The sequence below is a fragment of the Sceloporus occidentalis genome, unplaced genomic scaffold, assembly GCF_023333645.1.
Source record: "Sceloporus occidentalis isolate IW3139 unplaced genomic scaffold, rSceOcc1.0.p SCAF_1, whole genome shotgun sequence".
In the NCBI taxonomy this organism is placed as follows: Eukaryota; Metazoa; Chordata; class Lepidosauria; order Squamata; family Phrynosomatidae; genus Sceloporus; species Sceloporus occidentalis.
The window spans coordinates 148,870,060-148,897,197 of NW_028316981.1; the positions used below are offsets into that span (position 1 = coordinate 148,870,060).

The following is a 27,138-nucleotide window of genomic DNA, read 5'->3' on the forward strand; positions in this document are numbered from 1 at the left end:
AAATTGAATTGCAGCCGCAATACTGGTGTTTGCAGTCATTAGCAGGAGCCAAACAGCCTACTTGCCATAGAGGGGTGAAGGAGAATTCCACTCGGTAGCAGATACATCTCCTCTTGATGTTTTCTCATGTTGGAACTATGAAGAGGAGGTTTCATTTTAAAAATTGAAAGGAAAAGAGAGAAAGAGACTTTTAAAGCATCTGTTACCCCCATTGGCATCCTTCACAATGCTTTATCTACTCAGACACTTTCTTAATGCTTTAGTTACTCCCCTCCACCTTTCAGTATTCAGTATATAAAAACCTCACAAAAGCAAAGAAATGTTCTTACTTGCCCTGAATGTCAGGGAAAGGAGAGAAAAGAGCTGTGCTGGGGAGGGCAGCAGACAGAATATTTAATTTGCTTCCTCCCCTTGATATGCTGTGGTAGTATTAATAATGTCCAAATTCTGATTTGGAGAGTAAAAAGAATGCTGCTTCCTATCATGCCCGACCTGTCTCATTAAAAATAGGTTGCCATCAAAGGTGGACTACAGAGGCAATAGTTCCTTTGTAAGCTGGCATTCACTCCAAACACCATACAGTCATCATCTTGTTGCTCTTTTGAAGAAAGAAAGACCAGATCAGCTGAGGGGAAGGAGAATATCTGAGTGCTAATTATGCAGACAAAAGTGCAAATGGGCCAGATCACTTAAAACAAAGCAAGGAAAACAATGACTTTCTATCCTGTTAGCAGCCTGTGTTTAACACCTTCACTAAGATGACTTGGATAGCATCTTCCTCTTCTCTTACAACCCCCCACCCCACCCCCTTTTTTGCTTTTCAATGTTTCTTGCTTTGAAAAGCAGAGCAAAAAGTTTTGCATACAGTCCTTTAGCATCTGGCTGTCAGTGCTGTTTCCTACATCTGAGATTGTATCAAGACTACATGTTACTAATGCTCTAGGGACTTGACTTTGTGAGTCCCACATAAAAGTCATTCTGTACCAGCAGCTAATGGAAAGTACCTTAGTTTCAAACTAAGATGTCATTGTGTGTAAAGTATATGTTGAAAACATAGATGTAATGGCACCTGTTAAAGTATCTGTTAGACGAGATTTAAAGAACCTTAGGGGGAATCCCTTTCCCCCTATGTTTCTGAGATAGTACATCAACATATATCCAGAGACCTAGTAATAATACAGCAAGTGTTGTAACTGAAAAATTTGTGTGTGCCTTTGGAGATATCACATTATTTGGTGGCACCCTGATAACATATTTGTGTGACATTCCATAAATTCTGATTTCCTAATATTTTGGAAGCAGGTCAATTTCGTAAAGAGGCAGGTACCAAAACTTCAAGGAAATCCAGTTATGTACCTCCCATTTTATTGGATTTTATTCTGAGACAGAGTACCAACCAATTATAAGTTGAAAACTGTAAACAGTTTTAAATACAGTGCCGAGCTGCTCCTTCAGTCTTTTTTCCCCTTTCCAAAACATGCCTTTTTAAAGCACACATTTGTATTTTGACCAGGGCACTGAAGTTTTTACATTTTATTTAGCAAATAGACAGAGATTTCACCTCAAAGTAAAATTCACTCCTCAGAAATTGTCAGCCATGATTTTAATATGGATACTTTCAAGGCAATAAATTACGATATTATAATGCTTTCAATATAAATGGGAACTGTAATGCAAGTGAGATATTTTACAAATAGATCAGTGACATTTTTTGTAACTGAAATACTGTAAAAGAGCCTTATGCAAACAGTGACTAGCAAGTCCTATTTGTCTCAGTGAGCCTGCTGCAGCTGGGGATATAATTGGATTTAGCCCTTTCTTCTTAGAATGCATTATTATTAGCATATTTCCCTCAACCTCTGTGCAGATGTTCATCATTTAACAGAAGGAGGGATGGAAACCCTCCCACTCCAACAACCCAATCATCACATTTTGGTGGATATTATAGTGATGCAGGGACCTGCAAATGGAAGTTTATAGCATATGCTCAGTGCATTGTTTTTCATCCTAGAACTTTGAAAACATTGGATGTAAAGTTAATCCCAGATTTGATCTTTTACCTGGATCTTTAATTAATCTGAAAATGAATTTGTCCGTTTTAACTCTAAGTGACAATTGCAGCATTAAATCATAGCAATAAACATTAATTGCATGCTTACCAACTTGTTAGCTGTAACTTAAAAAAAAATCAGTTGAAATTACTAAAAATGACCCATCTTCCCAGTTAACCCATGCTAAGGTTAGACATTACTCAACACATTAATATAGTTGTGTGGATATTTATAGAAGAGCTTTTTAAAATGGTTATTAATGGTTTTAGTTTATAGTTTAAACTTTTCAGTTTATGTTTACTGCAGCTGCAATCTACTCTGTACTTTGTACTCTGTACTCTGTGTCATGTCTTTTTAGACTGTAAGCCTGGGGGCATGGGACTGTCTAATAAATTTGTAAGCCGTTCTGAGAGCATTTCAAATAGTAAAAGTAATAGGAGTAGTAATAGGCCCCTCTGCAAATGTGATATCCAGTGTGTGGGAATCAGGTGCACCAGAAGCGCTGGGTAGGACACAGCCCATGATCCCCCCAGAAGCATCGTGTGCAGGACAAAAATAATGCCCTGCATCATGAGGCTTGAACTGTCCATAATCTAGTCACCAACAGTGGGCTGGTTCCTATTCCGAATAGTTGCCCCTTACAATTGTAATCATGATTGGAAAAGACCCCAGGGTCATCAAATCCCCTGTCATCCATGAATACACAGCACTCCTGAGACATGACTGTTCAACCCCTGTTTAAAGACCTCCAAAGATATAGAAACCACTACCTTTCAAAGCAAACTATACAGGTCTTACCATCAAGAGGTTATTCCTAATGGTTAAGGGGGAGTCTCTTGTCTTGTAATTTGAACCCAGTGGTTCGTGTCCTAGTCTCTGAAGCAGCAGAAATCAAGCTCATCTCATCTTCTGTTTGACACCCCTGCAAATATTTAAAAATGGTTACCTCTCAGTCTTCTCCTCTCCAAACATACTAAGTTCCCTAAGCTGTTCCACATAGGGCCTGGTGTCCAAACATTTTACTAGATTGGTTGCCCATTTGTCAGAGTACAGTAATCATAAAGTCCCTACAGACAGATGCTTCATTTTATTTATCGTTAGTAAAGCTATTTATCTATAGTAAAGCTATTACTATCTTGATTGTCTTAGTTTCCATGCAGTTCTTACTGTCTATTTATTATGTATGAGGGTTGGTTGCTTCTGAACATATTTCTGAAGCACTGCAAAAGTTCTTAATTTAATGTTACTGTCATTTCTACTCTAGCACTGTGCCTGTGCTTGGGGAAGCATAAAATTTAAGTGTGATTCATATTTGAGACACATGTAAATGTATTTTAATTAGAATATAGTTATATAGTTCAGTTAAATTATAGTGCTGCAACTTAATGACTTTTATTAATATTTTAATTCTCATTATAAGTGATTATCTGCAACTCCATTTCCCTTCCTTAGCCCGTTGGATCTTTAAGAAATAGTTCTGACAGGGGGCTTTCTAGAATGGCATTTAATACAATGCAGATATAAAATCTGCAGATAAAATGAAACACTGATGTGTTTACAGAAATGCATCTGTATGCATGCATATACTGTATGTGTTTTGTTTGGATCACGAGCATCATTTCCATTACCGAGTCTTTGGTTTCAGAGCTTGAGATGATACCTCTCTATAGCTTAGTTCAAAGATTGGGAAGATTTGACTCTTCAACCTCACCCTTGGCTGTTTTGGCTGGGATTGATGGGGTTTGCAGTCCAGCAACACCAGCAGGGCCAGATAGTTTAGGGAGTTTATCACACTAGGGGGATCTCGCTGAAAAATGGGATTTAAACTATATTTGTTTTTTTAAAAAAAAACACACACACAAATGCGGGAAGTTTATCACACTGGATGACCCCCAAAGTGAAATAACATGAAGTTGAACACAAAGCAGAGAATACTGGCAGCTTTTTACTTTTGGGAAAATTCTGAAAGTAAAAAGCTGCCGGTTTTCTCTGCTTTGCATTCGATTTAATTTTGCATTATTTCACTTTAACTGCGATGTCATTTGATAAACTTCTTGCATTTGCTTTAAATCCCTTTTAAATCCCATTTTTCTTCAGGATCTCCCTAATGTGATAAACTTATAAATAAATTAATATGTATAACCAATGCTTGATTATACTTCTTACAAGGTGGGCTTGGAAATAGGCGACTGATTTCATATTGTAGAACAGAAAGACAGTTCTGGTGAACTTTTTCAAAACTGAGCAGTTATGCATATTCCAGTGTGTGCTTGCTTGATGTGGCTAGAAGTTCTTGGCCTTTTTTGGCCTCTTTATTGTTTATTGTCTCTGACAGACAAAACCAGCACTGTGTCATTGTAACTTTCACAAGATCCATACCCTTGTTTTCATAAATGGGAGAGGAGATAGTAATGTTATCAGCCATCCACTTTGGGAGACATTCTGAGTTGTGATTTACCATTAAGCTGTATCTGAATTTGTGTCCATAATTAGAGTATGTAGAATGTAAGACTTTGTTTGCCTAGCATTTGTTGCATAGGTTCAGTAGGGAGATTTTCTGTCTTCAGAATTAACAGAAATCATGAACCAAATAAATTGCTTGCCTCTCTCTCTCTCTCTCATTCTCTCTCTCCTTCCATATTAGTCATGAGGCAACAGAAATGAAACTGAGACACAATAAAAACTGCTTACAGTATAGACCTGATAGAAGAAAAAAAGGAAGAAAATTTTGGGGGATTTATTTCTCTTTTCCCTGTAGCCCCCTGAAAATCTGTCGTGAGACTTTCTAGAATACTGTGGGAAATGACATAAGAAGCAGCAGGGGAAGAAGGTACTGTTGAAACTTTCCCTGCTCCAGGAGCCACCATTGGACTCCAATCCATTCCATGGACAAAAGGAGCTCTTCTTCATGGAACAGTACATCTGAATCTAGCCTCTTTTTTATATTTAGTTTTGCCTTTCACAGGCCCTGTCTGCATGGGCCAAATATAATGGCCTCCCTCCATCCTCTTGGCAGGGAGTCTGGACAATGTAGGGCCCAGTCCCCGAGTCTGTCGTGAACAGTCAAGATGATGTCTGGCTTGTTCAGTGCCAAACCTGGGGTATACCCCACCCTTTATAAAACAGCACAGTTACTATTTGCTCCAGGTCTTCCCGGAATATCTATAGCCCCCCCCCCCATTGTGACATTGGGGCAGCTATTTAAAATGCATCCTGGCAGCCAGCCACAGTGGCTGCCACTTCCATATGTCACTTGCTCTGAGGTCAGAATGGGGCACCGAGCCAAGTGATCAAGGCTGAGTGCCTTATTCTGACCTCCGAACAAGTATTGAGTGAGTAGGTGGCTGCACCAGGCAGCACAGTGGGATGCACATGTAAATAGCTGTCCAGCATTGCAGTGGAGAGCCCAAGATAATGGGAGATGTCAGAGCATCTCCAGGGCTGCTCCCAGAATATCCTGGTCCATGAAGACACCAGCACAGGTGCAGTTTCTCCAATGAATCATGTGCCTATGTGAACATTAGTTTAGAAAATTACTTAAACTAACCACAGCATCAGAAATTCTCTCTGCACCTCCCATATACTTGTGTTACTGAGGCGCGGGACAGACTGTCCAAAAAGGATGGTCTCCCGGCACCTAGTTTTGGTCCACAGGGAAGCTGCAGCCTCCAGACCACGGGACTTCCCTGTGGACCAAAAAGAACCCGTGAAAAGTGGGGAAAATTGCGACACCATTATGATGTTGCAGTGGGCCAATGGCACACTCGTGCATCATAATGGCACCACGACATGCGGACGCAGCCGCTATTTTGATGCCCTCGTCACGTGAAAGGTTCCTCTGACAACTACTTAAACTTCTCCAAAATTTCAGCTTTATTAAAATTCTGAGCAGTGCTTTTGTGTTCTCTTTCAAATGAATATAAACTGAATGTTCTGTACTGAAAACAGATGGTACTAACTTCAGGAATACAAAACGAGATGTAATAGTTAATGTTTCTACAGCAAAGATTTCCATCATAAATTCCCTCTTTATGCTGGCCCATCATATTAGCAGGGACATGTGGATCAGTGCATCTTGCCCACCTCAGATCACTGTAAGAAGAACAGCAGCATGCTGTCATTAAATAAGTGTGTCACTCACTTTGGCTCCTTCATGTGGCCAGCAACACAATATGCACATCAGTTTTTAAGAGACTAAGGCCAGCACGAGCCAGGCCTGTGCTATCCTGACCCGGATCCTGACCTGGATCAATCCCCAGGCCGGTGTGGGGATGGATGGGTGTTTATACACCTGTCCCTCATGCACAAACTCTGGACCCACTACCACCTCACACCCCTTGCCTTCTCCCCCCCTAACCTCTACTGGAAAGACCCCTGACAGCCTCTGACATGGAAAGGGTTGCCTGGCTAGATCCACATGGCCAGGAACCCCCTTACCACATCAGAGGCTACAGCAGGGGTCTTCTCCATAGCAGCAGTGGTGGAGAAAGGTAAGCAGCGCACAGGGCCGTCCAGTATGTCAGGTGTTGCTGTGGAATTTCCTAGAAACTCTGCGGCAAGCAGCAGTCCTTTGTGACCCGTTCTAAGGCCCCTTTGAGCTAGGATTGGACCGAGATTCCAGCTGGAACATATCGGCCAGTGTCATCCAAACAGGCCCATTTGTACAGCCCCTAAAATAGTGTACACCCAAGTCTCTATTAAATTTACTCTAATTTTTACATTAAAGACACTGCATAGTAAAGATGCTCATTATTTTTACTATTTCATCAGAAATTCAGCTACTAAATATTCATAGGGCAGAAGGGGAGGGGAAAGAGGCTTTCAAGTATGCTACATCCTTTCCCCCATTTTCTTCCTCCACTAGTTCAATCAACACATTACTTGAGAAGTCAGAGAGTACATGTACAGTGGTCCCCCCACATTCACTGGGGTTAGGGGTGAAGGACCCTTCTGAATGTGGAAAAACTGCAAATAAAAAACCACTACTCTTTTTACCTTAGAGAATACCTCTCTAGGAATGTCCAGGTCCTCCAATGCAACTCTATCATCAGCATCTACCAGACGTTGATCATAGATTCATGCTGGAGGACCTACAAATGCCTAGAGATGTGTTTTCTCTAGGAATCTCTAGGTTTTCCAGCACAACACTATGGTCAGCTTCTGGAAGAGTAGCGCTGGAGGACCTAGGAATTCCTAGGGAGAATATATTAATCAAAACTGCAAATAATCAAATCCACAGAAGTCAAAGCCACAAGTGTGGAGGGCCAGCTGTATGTTTTAACCCCAATCCCATAATTTGACTTTTAGAAACATGGCATTTTGAGAGGTAAGTAGAAAAGAACCCTGCTCCATCGGGGCAGCCATTCTAGTAGAATTACGTAGGCCAATCCTTGATACAGTTTTTACTAAAAATAAAAAAATAAAATAAATATATAAACAATAAAGAAACACACTAGAAGCATAAACATTTGACATCAAATTAGGAGGAGTAGCTAATACCTCAGAGGAGAGAATCAAAATTCAAAATGACCTTGATAGATTAGAAATCTGGGCCAAAACTAACAAAATGTACTTTCAAAAGGGAGAAATGTAAGGTACTACACTTAGGCAGAAAAAAATAAAATGACTAGATATAGGATGGGGACACTTGGCTTAACAAGACTACATGTGAAAGGGATCTAGAGCCCTATCCAGATGGGCCTTTTAGCACATCCTGGTGATGTACTAGGGTTGTCTCGGGACATTGCTTATATACACCCCGCAACCCTAGTACGTCACCAGGATATCAAAACGGCGGCGCCCTGTCTACATGGGCATCGCCATTTTGACATGATGGTCGCGTTGTGTCCAAACGGCGCAGTGCGGCCGTTATGTCCTGGCGCCGCTGCAGGGCGCTTGTGGCTCCCTTTCAGCAGCACTAGAAGGCGCTCTGAAACAGAGCTCCTTTCGCCGCTTGTATCGCTGCCGCAGCCTTTACATGGCTGTGCCAGCAATACAAAAGAGAAAGAGGCCAAGCGGCTCCTTTCTCTCTTTCCCCACCGCTGTCGGGGTGTCCTTGGGCATGAAGCCCCAAGGACACCCCTTTCCAGGCTGCGGGGAAGCGGCGTTTTGCCGCTTCCCGAGGCCTGGAAAAGCGGCGGATCGGGGCCTCTGGGGTTGCCATTGTGGCCGCTGAGGCCCTGATCCATCAGGGAAAGGGGCGGTCTGTATCCCGCCTAGAAGTCCCAGTAGACCACAAGTTGAACATGAGTCAACAGTGGGATGTGGCAGCTAAAAATGCCAATGCGATTCTAGGCTGCATCAATAGAAGTATTCTAGATCAAGGGAAGTAATAGTGCCACTTTTATTTTGCTTTGGTCAGGCTCCACCTGGAATACTGTGTCCAGTTCTGGGCTCCACAATTCAAAAAGGATGTAGACAAGTTGGAGTGTATCCAAAGGAGGGTGACCAAAATGGTGAAGGGTCTGGAAATGATGCCTTATGAGGAGAGACTTAGGGAGCTGGGAATGTTTAGCTTGGAGAAGAGATGGTTAAGAGTTGATCTGATAGCCCTCTTTTTGTATTTGAAGGGGTGTTATATTGAGAATGGAGCAAGCTCCAGAGGATAGGACCTGGAATAATGGATGCAAGCTATGAGAAAAGAGATGCCACCTAAACATTCGGAGGAGCTTCCTGACTGTAAGAACTGTTGGACAGTTGAACACACTCCCTCAAAGGGTGGTAGAGTCTCCTCCTTTCGAGGTTTTTAAACAAAGCCTGGATGACCTTCTGTCAGGGGTGCTTTGATTATGAGTTCCTGCATGGCAGTGGGTTGAACTGGATGGCCCTTGTGGTCTCTTCCAACTCTATGATTTTATGATTCTATGATTAAATAAGATCCAGCACTTACATTTCAATTAGGAAATGTTAAATGTTAGAGTTAAAAAATTATTTCTGTAAACAGAATGGGACATTGTAAGACTTCCTATTTTTGAGATGTGAGTGATTGGTTCAGTGCTGGATAAAGAAAACATCCAAAGATGCAGACAGAGCAGTAGGACTTAATAGCAACATTTCCTGTACCTGTATTAACAGTTAAAAGTTTCTGATTATATTCTTTAAGGATGTAGGATCTGTTGGTTTTTATGACACCATTGTTCAGAATGAATTTTAATGTATTACAGTGTGTCTGTGTATGGTTCAGATGAATATGAGTGCATAAAATAATTTGCATAATAATACTCAATTGGTAATTATGATTTTCTCAAATCGGCATAACATTTTTTTTCACCTTGAGGATTCAGTTTTCTGTAAACATCCTCCTAATATTGGTGCACTTAAAATTATTGTGATGGAGATTTTAAGTGAGATATTGAATGCCCATGCAATTTTTTTCAAGTCAGTTTGCAAGTTTGTCTCCAGGTTAATAAGCAAATTATTCCCCTCACTTGGCTTGTGTTTGCTAAATGCTTCGTTTCATCTCTTTGCACAATTCTATTATTAGCATTTCTCATTACTCAAATCCATGGCTATATCGGAATAGCAAGTGTATACTTTATTCTTGGCCACTGGGAAGAAAACAGTGGCTAATTTGAACTTTAATCTCTTAAGGGGACCTATGTCTCGACACTATCCAAAATATTTATAATTGTGGCAAATCCCAATCTGATTTGGATTGCTCCTGCCCATAATGGTTTTGGAAAATCATGGTGGTAATGCTGTCTAGGACAAAGCTTAGAAGTTACTTTTTGAATTACCAGCTCACAGAGTTCTTCAGTGGTAACTCTTCTGAGTTTTGCTTTGACAGAAAGTGACCCCTAGTCCTGCTGTCCTATCAAAACAGGAATTGGCCCTGCTGTACCAAGTGCTTCCCATCAAGTGTGTGCTCTGTTTACCTCATACAACAGAGGTGACCCTCCAGTTGAGCAGGGCCAATGGTAAGGGGTTATGAGAACTTCCAGAACATTTAGAGTCCTCTCCTAGCAGCATGCTACTTTATCTCATCCTGCAGATGTGTGTGCGGCCTCAGTTCACCTGTCAACCTATGGCGATCCCCATGAACTTCATAAGGGTTTTTTAAGGCAAGGAATAATCAGAGATGGCTTTGCCAGTTCCTTCCTCTGAAATAGTCTTTGTTTGTAGAATTAATGTTTATTGTGCTAGCCAAAGGCCATGATAAAATGAGCTTATCAAAAAGCATAAAACATTTAAAACAAAAGGCACAGAATGCAAAGGAGAAAAAATGTCCCAACATTTAGTGTGCAGTTAAAATAGTTAACTGTTAAAAAGGACAAAAAGAAGAAGAGACATCTTTCCTGGATATTAGTAAACATATACAATATAATAATGAAATCTAATTAATACTTGGCGTCTCCCTGGCAATTTATGGCAATTTTATTTAACTCCCTCTTTCTAATCTTTTTTGCAGCCAAGGCAAAAAGAGCCACTCTATGTGTTACACAGTCGTTGGTGTCACTCAAAAGGAAATGGACCAAATCAACAGTAGGGCTCCCACTTTTGTTTGTCAGCAAGGGTGTTAAAAATTTCTTTCTAGGGTCACTGTACAATGGACAAATTAATAAGTAATGAACAATATCCTCCACCTGAGGCTGGCTGCAGATGCATAGTCTGTTCTGAAAAGGCACTTTGTTGTAGCGTCTGTCTAGAACTGCAGTAGGCATTACTTGAGGTCATGGCTCAGTGAAGGCACTTCTTAAAGTAGGCGACTTGAGTTTAGTCAGATAACTGGCTCTAAAATGTTCCGTCTTCAAAAAGGAGGCCCAAAAGGAAAATTGTGAGGTCCTAACTGACTGCAGATCTTTTCTTGAATCACCTCAAAAAATGAATTCTCTTAATTGTTTCTTGTCCATGCCAAGAACAGCGTTCAACTCAGAAAAGTTATATTTTTGTAAAAGAATTTGAAAACCTGATTTCCAGAACTGGTTGTCGCAAATTTCCAAGTAACACAATGCTGGGAGACGGTAGGGTAGCAATATGTTTAAAATATCTTATCTGTGTAAAATCTATTCTTGCTTTAACTGACGGGCAGCCCAGTTCCAGAGTTCCATTTGGTAAATAGTCTTTGTTGGCGATTTCCTCATCTAACTACTAACCAGGACTGATCATGATTAGCTTTGAAGACCAGTGGGGTCTGGTGCCTTTGGGATATTTAGATATGATAGCCCAAAGTGGAAATGTGCTGCCCAGTTGTTATCAAGTGTTGACACCTGCTTCTGTTTAGGATTGAACAGACAAACAGAGGAGATGAGGCTGACATCCCTGGTATCAGATTTAGTCACCACCTGTAGATTTTTTCAGGGGTCTCACTCGTCCATGCAGTCCCATAGGAATCTTCTTATTGTCAATGAAGCCAATGCCACTTAAAGAAAACCTATTTGGAGACAGGGGAGAGCAGGAAATAAGTTTTTCGTTGAATAGTGCTATGTTGATTCAAAGTGTTGTGCAACAGCTGTACCAATTACTTGTTTCCTCTCCTTTTACCGCTTTCTTTGTGATGGAAAGGGTAATGGACTATCATTTATAATAGTTATGATTTTAATACTAAGTACCTACCAGCTACCCATTATTTTAATTGAATATATTATAATACAGATTGTTTTTGTTTTGTTTGTTTGTTTTGTTTTTTCTTATTTGCAGTGAGAGATGCAAGGAATCTAATTCCAATGGATCCAAATGGACTTTCAGATCCATATGTGAAGCTGAAACTTATTCCAGATCCCAAGAATGAGAGTAAACAAAAAACAAAAACCATCCGTTCCACACTTAATCCTCATTGGAATGATACATTCACATTGTAAGTTGAAATACCATCTTTTTTCTTCTCTTTTCTTTTTTTCCCAAAAATTGCATTATGTTTCTTAAACTTACCAAAATAGCTACTGATTTCTGTGCTTGTTTGCAGTAAATTAAAGCCTACAGACAAAGATAGAAGGCTCTCCGTGGAAGTCTGGGATTGGGATCGAACAACTAGGAATGATTTCATGGGCTCTCTTTCTTTTGGTGTATCAGAACTCATGAAATCACCAGCATGTGGATGGTAAGAAGTTCCATGATGGGCCAGCACATGTTACTGATATGCCACTCATCTGCTACTAAGATTACCAACAACAAATCCCAGTCAAGCATTTAAAGGTTTCCTAATTATATCAGCAATTTGTAGAATGTGCGTATTTAATGTCAACTTCCCCACTCAATTAGAATGCAAGTAGCAAGGATGAAAAAATTGCATGAAAATAACCTTTTCCTCCACTGAGGTTTTTTTTTTTTTTTGGGGGGGGGGATGGTAGACATCTGAGTCAATAATGGATATACACTGGTTTGGTGTTAACACAGAATCATTCTCCATGTTCTCCAAAGGTGTGTGGATACATGTCAATCTCCATCCTTTCCCACTGTTTTCTCTTGAAGGGCTAAGGCAGCCCTTGTATTGCAGCCAATTTCCTATCCCAGGCTAGAGTTGTAGGCTTAGTAAAGAGAGGGCCTGTGCTACTTGTAGCTTTTAATTCTGTATTTGCATTGCAAGGTCCTATCCCAGATTTGCATCTGAAAAAATGTTTTTATCCTTCATATGTTATAAAAAACATGAACATGTTTTAGTTTATTATCTATAGGTACAAACTACTTAACCAGGAAGAGGGCGAGTATTACAATGTTCCAATACCAGAAGCTGATGATGATGGAAACGCTGAAATGAGACAGAAATTTGAGGTGAGAATATAAACACATGTTGATAATGTGCAGTCTGAAGTATATTTATCCTGACACTGTAATACACTGATATCTCTAAGGGAATGCATTGTGTTTATACTTTTGAATGTGTTATAACTGGTAAGAATTACCTTGTTGCACTGTACATCTATCAACAAGGTCATGACAATTGGCTTTTAAAGTAACTGTTGCCCCAGTAGAAGGTTACCTGATTGATAATTGCATTTTGGGCCTGTTACAGACTGCCAAAATAAAGCTGCTTCGGGTCTCTTTGGAGGTATGCTATTTAAATGATGCACGGGTCCTAAGAGTCTGGAGGTCGCGCCAAAGCCACACTCCATTTCTAAGCACTGGAGTGCAGCTTTGGTGCAGCTTCCGGATTCTTAGGATGCATGCATCTTTTAAACAGCCTACCTCCAAAGAGACCCGAAGCAGCTTTATTTTGGCAGTCTGTAACAGGCCACAGTTACCAAGTTGTGCATTGAACTCTCTGTAGCAGCTAAAGCAGTAGATTCCTATGCCATTTTAACTATGGGCCGAATCAGACAGGGCAAAAGGAGTGGCCCACCCCAATTTGCTCAGGAGCATGGCAACCACACGCTATGGTCGCAAATGGGCTGCAGAAAGAAGTGGGAAATATCTGCTTCTTTTGGAGCCACCTTAGATGGCCCCAGTGCACAGTTTCAGTATGGTTTGGGGACATGCATCCTCTAATTGCCATACCCCCAAACCACACGGAAGGCACATTTTTTGCCCGTCTGTTTTGGGCCTAAGATTTTCAGTATCTCTTTTAATCCAGTGTTGGTTTGCACAGTTTTTGTTCCAGTATTATGTACACAGCAATAGAATTTAAGATTCAACAATTAAAGAAATACATTAAAAATGTGGTTCCCTTAATGATACAGCAAATAGAGTTGTAAAGATTGTGTAGTAAGGATTCAGTTCATTTCAGAAAGTTTATCAATAGATCTTTGCTGCAAAATAAAAATTCTATCTAGAATTCATTTTCTTTTGTTTGTCTGAAGTGTTACTCATAGGAAGGCTATTACCTCCGTTTTAGCACTGTGATCTGTTTCTGCCTTTCCTGCTGAGTAGCTATCGCTGTCTAACCAAGATTCACCATATTAGTAGCAAACTTGTCTTCTTTGCTTTGTCCTAAGCTTTACTCACACTCAGTTGAGAGATGACATGTTTGTTTGTTTTTGTTTTTTTCATTTTTGTGGTTGTTTTGACTTGAAAGAGTAATTGTGTAGATAGGAGGAAAAAACTAGAGAAAAGATATGAGAAGGGAAAGAAGCATATTGAGACAGAACAAAGATGTGGCAGGCAACATGAGGAATATGGACAGAGGGGACAATTTCTGAGAAGGGTCTCAAAGAAATATTGGGAAAAGTGGTGCAGAGAGATCAAGATCCCGACCATGGGATAGATGGGAATACTGAGGAAAAAAGGGGATTGGTTTTGAAAAGAAATAGAGAAGTTAGACATGAGGAAGGAGCTGAAAGTATATTACTGAGTGAAGGAATTTAGGGAATACTTCTTGAGGAGAGTAGATCCATTAGCTGCTTTTGATCATTCAAATTGTGTCTTCATACACTGAGATATGGACAAGCTTTATGAATCATCATACAGTTACTTTTTTTTAGTGTGTGTAGAAGCAAACCAGGCGTCTGCAGTCAACCATAGCTTGCTGTTACCATGCTGACTTAGAAACCATGGTTAGTGGCCTCCAAAGAAACCAGAACATGTAAACCATGATTTAATCTAGCTGGAAGCCATTGTCTGCCTCACCTGCAAACTGGCCAGAGAGTTGCCTTTCTCCCCCCAATACCACCGGGGCTGGACTCAGAAGCAGCGAGGAGGGCATGACAGGGAAGCAGCGGCAAGCTTGAAAAGCCGCTCATACCCTCAGAAACACCAAGTCCACCTCTCCTGCAATCTGGCCTGAGAGCCCCAATACCACTGGGGCTGGACAAATTGAGGCAAATTGCTGCAGTGGCGTATTAGCAGTACAAGGAGGTGTGGCGAGGAATGGCAGTTTATAATAGCCACCCCTCCACCCCCCAGGAACACCAAGCTTGCTAGCAACTAAGACACCGACCCTTTTGATACCATTGGGGCGACTAGCTACAGCAATGGGGCAACAGCACAAGGGGTGGGATGTCTCCTTAATAAGGGACAATTATGTGTGGCCAGGAATGATCTGGGAGCAGCAATTGAGGTTGTGTAGGGTAAAGAAAAGTATGGTGGTAACAGAGTGAAAGTTGTTACAATGGAAGGTGAGATTGATGTCTGAAAGCCATCTCGCCTTCAGTTCACCATGTTACCCAAAATGAATTGGAGAGTGTACCAACCTTACCACAGAACCTTGCCTTGCTCTTCTGCAATGTCAGGTCGGTCAAAAATAAGACCCATATCATTTATGATCTTCTCATAGATGAGGATGCCGAGCTGGCTTGCTTCACGGAGACCTGGTTGGGAGACGATAGTGCCACTACTTGGGTGCAGGCTCTTCCAGCAGGGTACTCTGTTAGCGAGCAGGTAAGGGGAAGTGGTCGAGGGGCAGAGTGGCCTTGGTCCATAGAAACAATCTCACCTTGGCTAGGAGACCTGTCTGGAAAACAGACCACTTTGAGTGTATGTACCTAAGTCTGAAGATTAAGGATAGTTAGTATACCATCCACCCTGTTTTCTAATAGACCCCCTCAACCAAGCTGACACAACTGGTCTCAGAGTTGCTGTTGTCAACATTCCACTCAAGATCAGTTTGACAAACTTAACAGGTGCAGCTCGAGAGTTCATGGAGTCCATGACAGACATGAGCCTATTCCCAATTGGTCGTTGGGCCTACACGTTGTGCCGGTCATACCCTTGATCCGGTCTTCAGTACAGAACAGGATCATCCATGCGAGGAGGTAATCGATACCACTGCATTGTCATGGACGGATCATTTCCTAGTCAAGGTTGTGCTAAGGACCACTTTTGGCCCCATTGGGGGTGGAGGACCCATTAGGATGGTCCGCCCTCGAAGGCTAATGGAACCAGTAGGATTCCAGAAAGCCCTAGAGGGTTTAATGATTGGTAACACTGGTGATTCTGTCGAAGCTTTGGTTAATGCCTGGAATAGAGACCTCACCAAGGCTATTGACACAATCGTTCCCAAGCATCCTCCAAGACATGGAGAAATATATCTGGGTGTCATCAGCATACTGATAACATCCCACCCCATGTCTCTGGATGATCTCTCCTAGCAGCTTCATGTGTGTGTGTGTGTGTGTGTGTGTGTGGTAACCTCACGACTCGACTTCTGCAATGCGCTCTACATGGGGCTACCCTTGTACATAGTCTGGAAACTTCAGTGAGTTCAGAATATGGCAGCCAGACTGGTCACTAGAAAAACCAGAAGTGACCATATAACACCTATTCTAAAATTGCTCCACTGGCTGTCCATTGGTTTCCATGTGCAGTACAAGATGTTGATTATAACCTTTAAAATTCTACATGGGTTGAAATGTAATGAAAACTTTTCTTTTTTAAAAATGTCCTCTTTAAAATAATAACAGATGGAGCTAGTTGTAAAGCAATGGAAAAGTCTCTTGTCTAGTGCCAACCTACCTTATAGAATTTGATGGCAGACTAGAAGGAAGGGATAAGAATGATCTTAACATATGGATGGGTTTGTATGGATGTAGGCTTTTTAAAAACATGTCATGTTCTTTTCTAAAGTCTATTTTGAACTGCCTCTCATAGTCTTTAAGAAAGAGGACTGTATTTTAGTTCTGTTAATGGTAAGCCATTATAATAATGGAAATGCTGAAGTACCTTTGAACTTTTGGACATTTTTAGAATGCAAGTGTTCATGCAGTATTAAAACATGACAGTTATGTAACATTATAAGTACAGTGTGCCCATGACATACGCAGTGCAGTATACACGGCTTCAAGCTTATGCTGAAGCCACGCAACAATCAAACATGGTACACACACTGCCGCAAGCACACACCCCATTATTTTCAATGGGGCATGAGCATATGTGGAATTCCCTTTATGCATGGGGATCCGGAACGGATCCCTGCATAAGGGAAGGGCCCACTGTAAATAAAGCCACTACAGTGCACCCATGTTATACACAGCTTTGAGCTTATGTGCTCAAGCCGTGTGGGAGTGTGCGGGGTGCAAGGGGCAGCGCATCCCATTCGAATGAATGGGGTGCCGCTGCGCCACCACACTGCCATGCGCACGAGCCCCATTCACTTGAATGGGGCTCAAGCATAGGCGAAATTCACCTTATGCAGGGGGGGTCCGGAATGGATCCCACACGTAAGGCGAGGTTCAACTGTATTTCTATTACAATAATAGAGGATGGCAGAGTAGGGGAGAAGAACCTGTTGTGTAGAAGACCCTAAATCTCAGGTTAATCAAGTAAACAGTGAAATTTCATGTAATTTAACCTTAAAACAACTACTACTTTGAGTTTTCAGAAGTTTGTGTATCTCTGCCCTGCGTTTCTAAGAATATGTACCTGGTATTAAATCGATATGTTTCCCCATCTATATTTCAAACTGACATTAGTCATATTCAGGAATTAATAGGTCAGTTGCTCAGAATGACTAATGGAAAGTGTACTTGTACTAGTGATCCAAAGGGTACTGCTGTTCTGCAGTTTGTATTCTCACTTTACATCTCAGAGCCTTTAATTGAGGAGGAGGAGGAAGTGGTGGAGCCATTTTACTGGAGATAAATGCTTGCATGCACAGTACTAGGAACTCTCTCATCACTCTGGGCCTCTAATCAGCACTGTTGAACCTAATAATATTGGTTGCTCATTTCAAGATAGGCTCTGCAATGGAATAGCAGGTGAATAATTTTTGCTGCATTGCTGGGTGTGATGGGCATAAGCTCCACCCTCCTGTGAATAATTAGTTAGGGGATGTAGTCATTAAACTGGTTAGGGGATGCAATCACTCCTTCTGCATATTGAATGGGGTTTTCTGGGCCAGAAGAAGTGACCTTTTTTTGCTAGAATTTGGTACTGGCACAAATGACCCAGATGAGAGAGCTGGAGCTGATAGAGAACGTACAGTTGCTTACAAGAGCAAGCACAACAGGTGCGGAACATGTTCAAATTATTCTTTGTTTATGGATCTTTAGCTGATTTCCCCTCTGGGTAACAGCCCAAGTTTAGTTTATAAATTTGTTGCAGTTTATGCTTCATGCTTACCAACTACTGATAGGACCCTTACTTTGAATGGGCACAAATAGAAAAGTAGCAGCCTTAACTAACAAATAGGGCCATTATTTGTCCATCAGAATTTTCTTTTCTTGATTTTTTCTTGCCTGTCATTCTTGATAAGGTTATTGTCTCCTTTTGTGTCATGCTTCAAGGATAAACATTAGCAGACATACACAAAAGCTGTAGTGTTCAAAGCTTAAAAGCTTTAATAGAAACCATGTCGCTATAAATACTGGATATGGAGAGTAAGCATTTTTTGGCTGTTTCTGTGGAATTTACTGGGTGAACAATTAGGGACTTTGCTTTCCTGCCTTATAATAGAATCACAGAATGTAATCCTTCCAGTGCAGTGAAAATAGACTCTTTTCTTTTTCAATCAAAATTTTGCAACAGAGGAAAAGCAGACTTCTGTGACCTGTAAAAATGATAAAAGACCAAGTATAATCTGCATATATTCTGCTAGACATCAAAGAAAGGGCAAAGGCCTGTGCAGACTATTCACAACATTGCCAGCTTTACCCTTGACTGCTGGAGATCCCACTCAGCCTTTTTTTCTCTGTGAATTCACCACCATTTGCATTTCCATTTGCAACCCCATATAAGCACCAATACTGGCCATTTTAATGAAAGACTGGAATGTTCAGGTCTACCTGCCTAATATGATTGCAGAACACACAGAGCCTTGATTAAATGCTTAATTGTTTCCCTGTTCAGTGTTCAAACACAGATGCATCAGAATGCAGCATTATTATAGAACATGGGCATTGTCATCTGAGCAGACATGAACTTGACTTCCCTTTCCCCTCATTCTCTTCTGTGGATGGGCCCCTGGTTGAGAAAGGCTGCTGCTTCCTGTCAGGAGGTTGCCCCTGGGGCTGCTGCTATTAGTTAGTTGACTTAGCATGTCCACCAGCCTCCTCTCTGAGAGGATGTGCAATTACTTGCTCCTTTATCCAAGACTGAAAATCCAGAGAAAGCATGGGGACATGTACACCAACAGCAATGAGTGTTGATTGCTGGAAATGACAGGCATGAAAATCCCTTGCCACTCTGTCCTCTCTGGTTTCATTAGGTGGTCTGCAATATTTATGTCACTCAAAACAGAAGGATAAAAGATGATAAGTACGCATTCTCCCCTCCCCTCCAAAGTTGGAGTAGCAACTCCAGAAGTCTGGTGCCTCAGGTGGTCCCTTGATTAAAAAACTAAACAAAAAGATAGAGTAGTCTGCAGGAACATTCAGACTGTGTAGACCCCAATGAATCACCAGGCAAATGTCCCATAGTGTTTTCCTGTGCACCAGCAGGCATGCACAAGGCTGGGGGGGAGGGGTTGCATAGGAAAGGGTAGATGGGCAAAGATCCCTTCTCACACTTTCCTACAGCAGAAGCCTCTGCTAAATCTGAGTACTGTCAGGAATTTGAAGGAACCTTCCTTTTCACTGGCCTGGATATAACTTTGTGGTTTGTAGTGAAACAGATAGTGCCAAAAAGTAGGCACCAGAAAACAACTTTCAAAAAATGCCATCTGTCTTCATCAGACCTGGGAAGGAGTGAAAAGGCAGGCCCAGCTCCATCAGGGCTAGCCAGAGCAAGAAGAATGGCCTTCCCTCCAGTCCATTTGCTATGATCCAGACCTCAGAGGGAAAGAAGAACCACTGGACCTGATTCCCTTCCCCACTGCCATTCTCTTCTCCTTTTGTGTCATGTCTTTTTAGATTGTAAGCCTGAGGGGAGGGAACCATCTGAATAAGCTGCTCTGAAAGCCTGGATGGATATACTGTAGATCAATATTGAAAGATAACTTCAGAATATTTGAAACAATATTTAGTTAGAATATTTTTGGTTTGTTTACTATATATATGCTTATTAACAATAATGCAGGGCTGGGGAGTAGAAGTAAAGGTTTTTACAGGAGTAGGAGTAGGAATAAGGAGTAATAAAATATATTTGTTATTCCTTATTCCTGTTATTATTTTTTACATGCTAAAACCTAAAAACAATGTTATTATATTGCACTGGGGAAGGGATTGGGAGGCAAAGAGAGACACTTACACACACACACACCAGCCTTGCAAAGCAACCAGGGAGTAAGGAGTAAAGGAGTAAGAGGTTTTTACAGGAGTAGGAATGACATTAAGAAAAAATATCTTACTCTGGAGTAGGACAAGGAGTAACCCCAAAATTACCACTACTCTCCAGCGCTGCAATAATGGTGAGAATATTTCATCCTAGAAAGAGAGAAGTTTTTATTCCAGCTTGAAGAAAGATGCATATTTCATGTAGAATTCTCCTAACACCTCCTTGCTAGGTTACTGTAAGAATAATGAATATGTATTTAAATCTTTAAAAGCTATATTGTCTGGTTATATTAGGTACTTATTCTAGAAAATATAATGTTGGTTTTGTCAACATTATGAACATTATGATCACCTTTGAGGAAGGCATTATATTCAGTATGATGCACATTTTTTTTCCTTAGCAGTTGAGTGTGGTGGGGGAATATGTTATCTGAGAGCATATTTCAAAATGCAAATAAGTGTAATCTGGTGTATTAAAATAGCCCAACAAAATGTAGCCACAAGAGAAAAGAAATATAAGTGAATGACAGGAAGATACTGCAGTACCATTTCTGAGTTGAATGAGCACACATGTGTTTATTTATTTATTTGAAATGTTTTTGATAAATAAAGTATTTATTAAGAATAATTTATAGTTCCCTTGTCTGGTAATTAACCAAACAGGGAATAAGAGAAGCTGGGGCAGGTATCCGTAACAACAGTGGCACCTTGGCTCACAGGTTTTTCATCACTCCCTGTTTGTAACATCAGGATCTTTTGCAGGGCAGGGAGTGCAGTCTCCCTCCCAGCCACTGATGACCAGATTACACTTCCCTTAAAACCTGCAGTCCCAGAGCAGTTTGCAGCTGGAGCAGGCCCAATCTCCTGAAACTCATCTTCCAGTGATTGCTGGGTTTCCCCTTGCCATGAGGACACAGAGTGCAACCTTTCTAAGTCCCTTGACCTCCTTGCCCAGTGGCAAGAGACCAGTGTGTTCTTTCCTGGAGCTAGAAATATCTGGCTTTTATTTACTTTGCATCTAACACTAGGTATAAGCAGTGTTCCACACTGATCATAGATAGCAGGGAGATAGTTTGTAGTACATGACTGAGATGATGGAAAAACACAAGCAGGCGGGGAAACATACACAATAAAGTAGAGCCAGATAGACATTGGATTTGGGTATTTTTTGAACCATGAAATAGGCAGAGGGATTCATGATGGGCAAAAGCACTTTTTCTGCTTTTATTGATTGCATTGACCAAATTACTAAGTAGAAGATAAAGGGAATGGCACATAAAACAGATAGTTGTGACCTATGAGTCATGTTACTGCAGTTGACAGGCAAGGACTATGGAGTGGCTGTGTTATAGGTCTGCTGTCATGTAGGTGCTGCTCTGTGGTGAAAGAACAGTATCTGAGAATGCAGGAAGCCAGGCACTAGAAACAGCAGCAGTTTAGGGGGAAGGGTGACACTCTTATTTATGCAACGGGCCTGTGTTTTGTCTGATCTAGTTTAAAATATCTTCTGTCCTCTTTATATTAAGAGGAGTGAACAACTTTATGTTGGTACAGATAATAGCTATAAATAAGACTTCTCAATTTTCACCTCACAAGAGGTAGATGACTCAGAGCTGCCATAAATATCTCTAAGATGATTCTCTTTGCCCTTTTGAAAGCAAACTGTGTAACATGCTACAATGCCAGATACAAGAGGACAATTCGTATCATATATATGCTAACTAGCAGGGCTGAGTCTGTGAACAAATAGCACAAATGTGTAATTTAAAAAGACATGAAGAGCCAGTGTTCCTGTTCCTAATGTGGCCTTCTATGAAATTGGCACAACTCTTACCAAGTCAGTTTGTGTTCTGTCCCAAAGAAAGTTTCAGAAAGAATCAACAGTTTGCCCTCCTTCCCTATTGTGTAGAATGGGGCTATTCAGTCCTACTTTGCCATTCAGCAAGTGACAACTTAGGTGAGAATCTTTTCTTGTGACAGCTGGATGTTCTTTCCTTTTTATCTACATTTCTGAATTAAGGGGCAAAAGAAGCCAGGCCGAAATGGCAGGCTGGAAGCGCCCGTTTTAACTCCAGAGGGATGCCACAGCAGCCAAACCATGTGGTGTCCTTCCGGAGTAAAAAGAACACGCAAAAAGCTGGTTCTTTTTATGGTGCCTGTCTGATGTCATGGGTGCGCCATTGGCACACCCGTGACATAAGTGACGTGCAGCGATGTCTGCACGCTGCGCTTGCCTTACGTCATCATGGACGGGACACCGCCATGATGCCACTGCCCATACAGACTAGGGTTCCGGAGCATGTGGTTACTGAGCGCTCTGGGACCTTAGTATCAGCGGCGGCATACTGCTTCAGGCCCATCTGTCCTGGGCCTAAGTGAAAGCAATAAACCTTTCTGGAAAATGAAATGAACATAACGAACAGCAGGAGAGGGAAGTTCATCACCAGCAGGAGAGGCTATGACATGGAGAGATTTTTGGAGAATCAGGAAAAGCATGGTTGTTTAAGCAGAAGAGTTGTGTACTGTGGAGACAAGAATACAGATTTACATCTTTCTGCCTTACTGCATGAGAGATATAGTACTGCTGCAATACAGTTACAATTGTACTATACAGGCATACCTCAGTTAACAAAACCTCTGAAAAAGAAGCTCCTTTTTACAAAGTCTGGGAGCCCTGCCCACCCCCGCCTTCTTGCCTTCTGTCTAGTTGAAAGGTTTTTTGCAGCACTGATGTTGGGAAGATGTTGAAGGAGGGCTTGAGAAAGACAGACTTTCAGTGTTGGGTTGCAGCAGAGTGTCTGCAGTAAACAATGCAATAAAGCTTGACTTGGGAAAGAATGGCATTCTACTTGGGTGATCCTACTGTAGCTCTGTATTGTTATCTACAACAGGCAAAGTAAACAGTTGCCCCCAGAATCACTTACTGAGCATATGTGAAGAACAAAACAGAAAAGGGAAAGTAGATTAGCCTGCCTCACCAGCTACCCTAGCATGCTGAAAACCCTTAGATCTATAAGTTTCACCATGGAAATAGAAATCATAAGTGGAGGCTGTTGAAAGAAAAAAAATCATCCCAGGATGCATTTTAGAAGAAGTTTCCAAGTGGTCTCTACAATACAGTAGTCAAAATATTTTTTCTTACTTTAAGCAAGGTTTACCTAACCTGGTTATTTCATTTATCATGTGCATGATGTTAGTTTTCAATAAAATGTTTTCTGAAACATGTTGAACTCCTTTTTGTGGTGTAGGACCCTACCCCTGTTCTTTCCATGTTATTTCTACCTCTGGTGCCTAAGCTTCTGTTAAAGAAGTATAGCCTGGGAGCACATCTACTTGGTTAACTGAGGTAAACCTATCATTGTTCCTTTCAGCCCTTCATTCATATTTTCTCTAAAGATCTGCAAGATATTCTTGCATGCAATCCTCATTAAACTTATTACTCTTCTCAGATGGATTCTTTATAAGAGCCCAATAATTGCCTAAGAACACTGTCTTGGTCATTGAGTCCAACTGTCATGTGATGCTGTATATGGAGGTAAATGACAGCTTGTGCAGATAGGATGCTTTGCTTCCTTCATTAATGGTGTACTTTGTTTTCTTTGCTTAAGGGCAATATCCTGCATTGTGTCTGCTCTTGGTTACTGATGCTATTTCCCCTTTCCCGATTTGTTCTTGGCTCTGAGCAATTTTTTGATGCAGTTTTAGTTTTGGGTCTATGTGCTCCCTATATTGCTGCTGCCATTATTGTATTGCATTTGTTTCTTATTTGTTTCTGCTACTAATTACTTGTGGCTTTCTTTTGCCTATCCTTTTACTAACATAGCAGTTTTTCTCCCTTTGCTGTCTTTTTTTCAGGGCTGCCATATATATATTCACCTCTTAAAGGTAGTTTTCTTCTTTGTATTGTTTTCATTTTCATTCACAACATTTTCTTCCAGAATTATTTTCACTTTCTGAGATTCTGATAACAGTCCATTTTTGTCACCTTTTTAAAGATGCACTGTATCTTCTTAATGTAGTTGCTGCAGCTTTGCTATATGGTGAGTGGACATATAACATTTTGGTGTATACCTCAATAATGTCTCAAGCTGATACACAATTTCTGTTGCAAAGTTCACTTATAAAAGCTCATTACATCCATCAGATATAGTCTATCTTCCCTTGTCTTCCCTGAAAATTGAAATAGTGCATCTTTATGATACGAAGCATTGGTTTATTTTGTTTTTGTTCTGGTGATATTTACAGTACATTCTCTGGAACTGGCTATAAAGCCACACATTCTGTATATTCTGTTTAGCATGCCTATTATTGCAGTATGACATATCACCATCATAGTGTATTGTTTTCATAAATATTGCACAGATACTTCCGTGCCTGGATTGCTAATTCATCTTGCCTTTAACCATTGTGATTATTTCATAAATGCCCCAATGTTTTAAATTATTTGCACAGAAAAGAAAAGTACTAGGGTTTTGCATGAAATGTTCTTTTATACAATGAAGCATGTTTTGTTTCCGGTGCCCTTTCTGCTGTAGTAGAATCTTCACTGCAAGTTTTTGCTGTCAGAAATTCTCATCAGTGTTGACTTGATACATGAATGCTAAGGACACATGTAGTCTGAACTGTTATTATGAAGAGAAAACCTGAGAAATTATATTGCCAGAAGATGGCAAGAACCTGTGTTAATGAGCATGTTTATTAGCAGTGCATACAATTAAATAATGTTCAGATTTTAGCATTACATGTTTATTTTATTATTGTATGGTTTATTGAAATTAATTCAGACTTTAACAGAACAATCATAACCTCTTAGACAGGCATTTGGAAGTGAAGCTGGAATGAGGTGGCAGTGCCCTCCACTGGTGGAGATCAGGTAGCGAGAGGCAGTGGCACATCTCCTTCAGAAGTGCCTTGAAAGTTCTGTGAGGAGTTTTATCACTTCAAGTGTTTATGCCAGTAGTAGGCACTGGCATTGGAAAAAGAATTCACTTGCAAGCATCACTGCAGTTTGAAATCTTACCTCTGTCTCTTTGGGGTGCTGATTGCTTCTTTAGATTTTGAATTATCTTGCTTTCAGCTTCAAATTAACATTATGCTTTGCATAAGGTTGCAAATTAGTTCTGCACTTAAGAGCATATCCAGGATTAACTATTAAGATGAACAGTATTGTTAAATTAAGTAAAATTGTTTTTATACAAATGATAAGGCTTGGAGGAGTTTCCTTGTCTTTTTTTCCCTCTCTCTCCTGGCATTCTTTTTACCCAAAAGGATCTTGAATGAGCATTGCCCCCATTAAATTTGCCTCAGTTATGTTTTTACTTTCAGCCACTTCTTTTGTAAAGTCAATGAAGGTTAGCAAAATAAACAGCAAAGGGTATGCTTAACTGGTTATCAGTTTTGGGGAGCACAATTGGAAGTGATCATTTAATTTTATCCCATAGTAACTCCTTTTCCTCCACTTACATGGCATCTGTAGCCAAAGCACCCAAAGACCCATTGATGTTCTCGTCCTGATTGACATTCCTGCTTATCAGACAATTCAGCTTTTTAAAGAAATGTTTTCATGGTTGATAGAGGATTGGAGTTTTTAATTCTTCTCTTGTTTGATGTACATGGAAGATCATTCTTAATTTTCTCCAAGGTGGTATAGTTCTTATAACAACATAAAATGTGGGGACAGAGAAGAAGCTTTAGGGATGAAAGCAGAGGAACATTAGGCTTAAATCTGCTTTGAAAGCCTGCCACTATGGTGTACATCATTTGTAAGGTTTGGCTTTGTGCTCTGAGACAGTTGAGTTTGTGTCCTGAGGTAGTTTGAGACTTGCAAATTAATGTTATTTAAAAACTCCAACAAACAAAGTGGGTAGTTGGGGTAAGGAAACTTTGTAGCCAGCTATTTGAGAGAAGAGCAAAGTGGGCTAATCTGGTTACAAGTAATAATACTGATGATGGGGGTGGTTTGTTGAATAGGCTTTTTGAGCTGCATGATCCTTAAGCTTTCTTGGTTCTTCTTCTCCAAGCAATTCTCATGTTAATTGTAAATTAATTCAGAATGCAAACATGCCTCTTTTTCCTTTGTTCCAGTTTGGATATCTGTAGGAAGGATTCTGTAGGGTTAGAACGCTCCCCCTCCAGACTGCTTTTATCAAGTATATGTTAGGCCATGTTCATTTGTAATACAGTTGAGGCCAGTTCACTTTCATTTACAGACACACAATACTTTATTCCTCCCTTTTCTGCAATGTTCAGTCACCACTGCCTGTGGATGACCTCATTACATTGTAAGTAATCAGTAAATTGCTTCCAAAAAGTAACTCTTATAGTTATGGGTATTGATATTAAACAAGTTTGCCTACATCTTTTAAATCCATGATGGGCTCTGCTTCAACTATACTTCTGGCTCAGACAGTTCTCCACCTTATACTTTGCAGAACTGTAAGATACCAAATTTCAGTTATAAAGAAAAAAGAAAGAAGGCTTAACCAGCTGTGTATGCACATGTGTGCAAGATTTTAAATCAAGTAACTGCATTTTCTTGATACTGTCTTTCACTTGAAATTTACAGTCCACAGGAGGGCAGCAGTGTTTTACTATACTATAGCTTTTGCTGCCACATCTCCCTTTAACAATTAGAACAGGATTCTGAGATAGTGCTATAAAAATATTTACCTGCTGTTTAGAAATACATTGATAGCCAGCATGGCATAGTGGTTTGAGTGTCAGATTATGATTCCAGAGACCAGGGCTCATTTCCCTGCTCAACCATGAAACATGCTGAATGACCTTGGACATGTCACACTCTTTTAGCTTCTGGGTAAGGCAATGGCAAACCTCCTATGAACAAATCTTTTCAGTAAACCCCATGATTGGGTCTCTTTAGGATCGCCATAAGTTAGAACTGTATTGAAGGCACAAAACAAGAACAATGAAGATATTTATTTAAAAATTACAGATACACCATGTTATTTAGAATTGTCTTTATTTACAGTACTTATTTAATAGTAAGAAATTTCCCCAGCATTGCCCAGCATCATAATGCTAATTATTTTCTTTATGACTAAATGAATAAA

The 27,138-nt window shown here is 40.6% G+C and overlaps 1 protein-coding gene across 2 annotated transcripts in view; it reads left to right on the top strand.

The window, feature by feature from the left end:
* PRKCA (protein kinase C alpha) overlaps nucleotides 1-27,138 on the top strand; it is a 276,666-nt gene that overhangs the window by 202,741 nt on the left and 46,787 nt on the right. For both annotated transcript variants that reach the window (XM_089540855.1, XM_089540864.1), the window contains 3 exons: nucleotides 11,688-11,844; nucleotides 11,953-12,087; nucleotides 12,662-12,758. In XM_089540855.1, coding sequence (XP_089396981.1) covers nucleotides 11,688-11,844; nucleotides 11,953-12,087; nucleotides 12,662-12,758 — 389 coding nt within the window. The remainder of the gene's footprint in view (nucleotides 1-11,687; nucleotides 11,845-11,952; nucleotides 12,088-12,661; nucleotides 12,759-27,138) is intronic.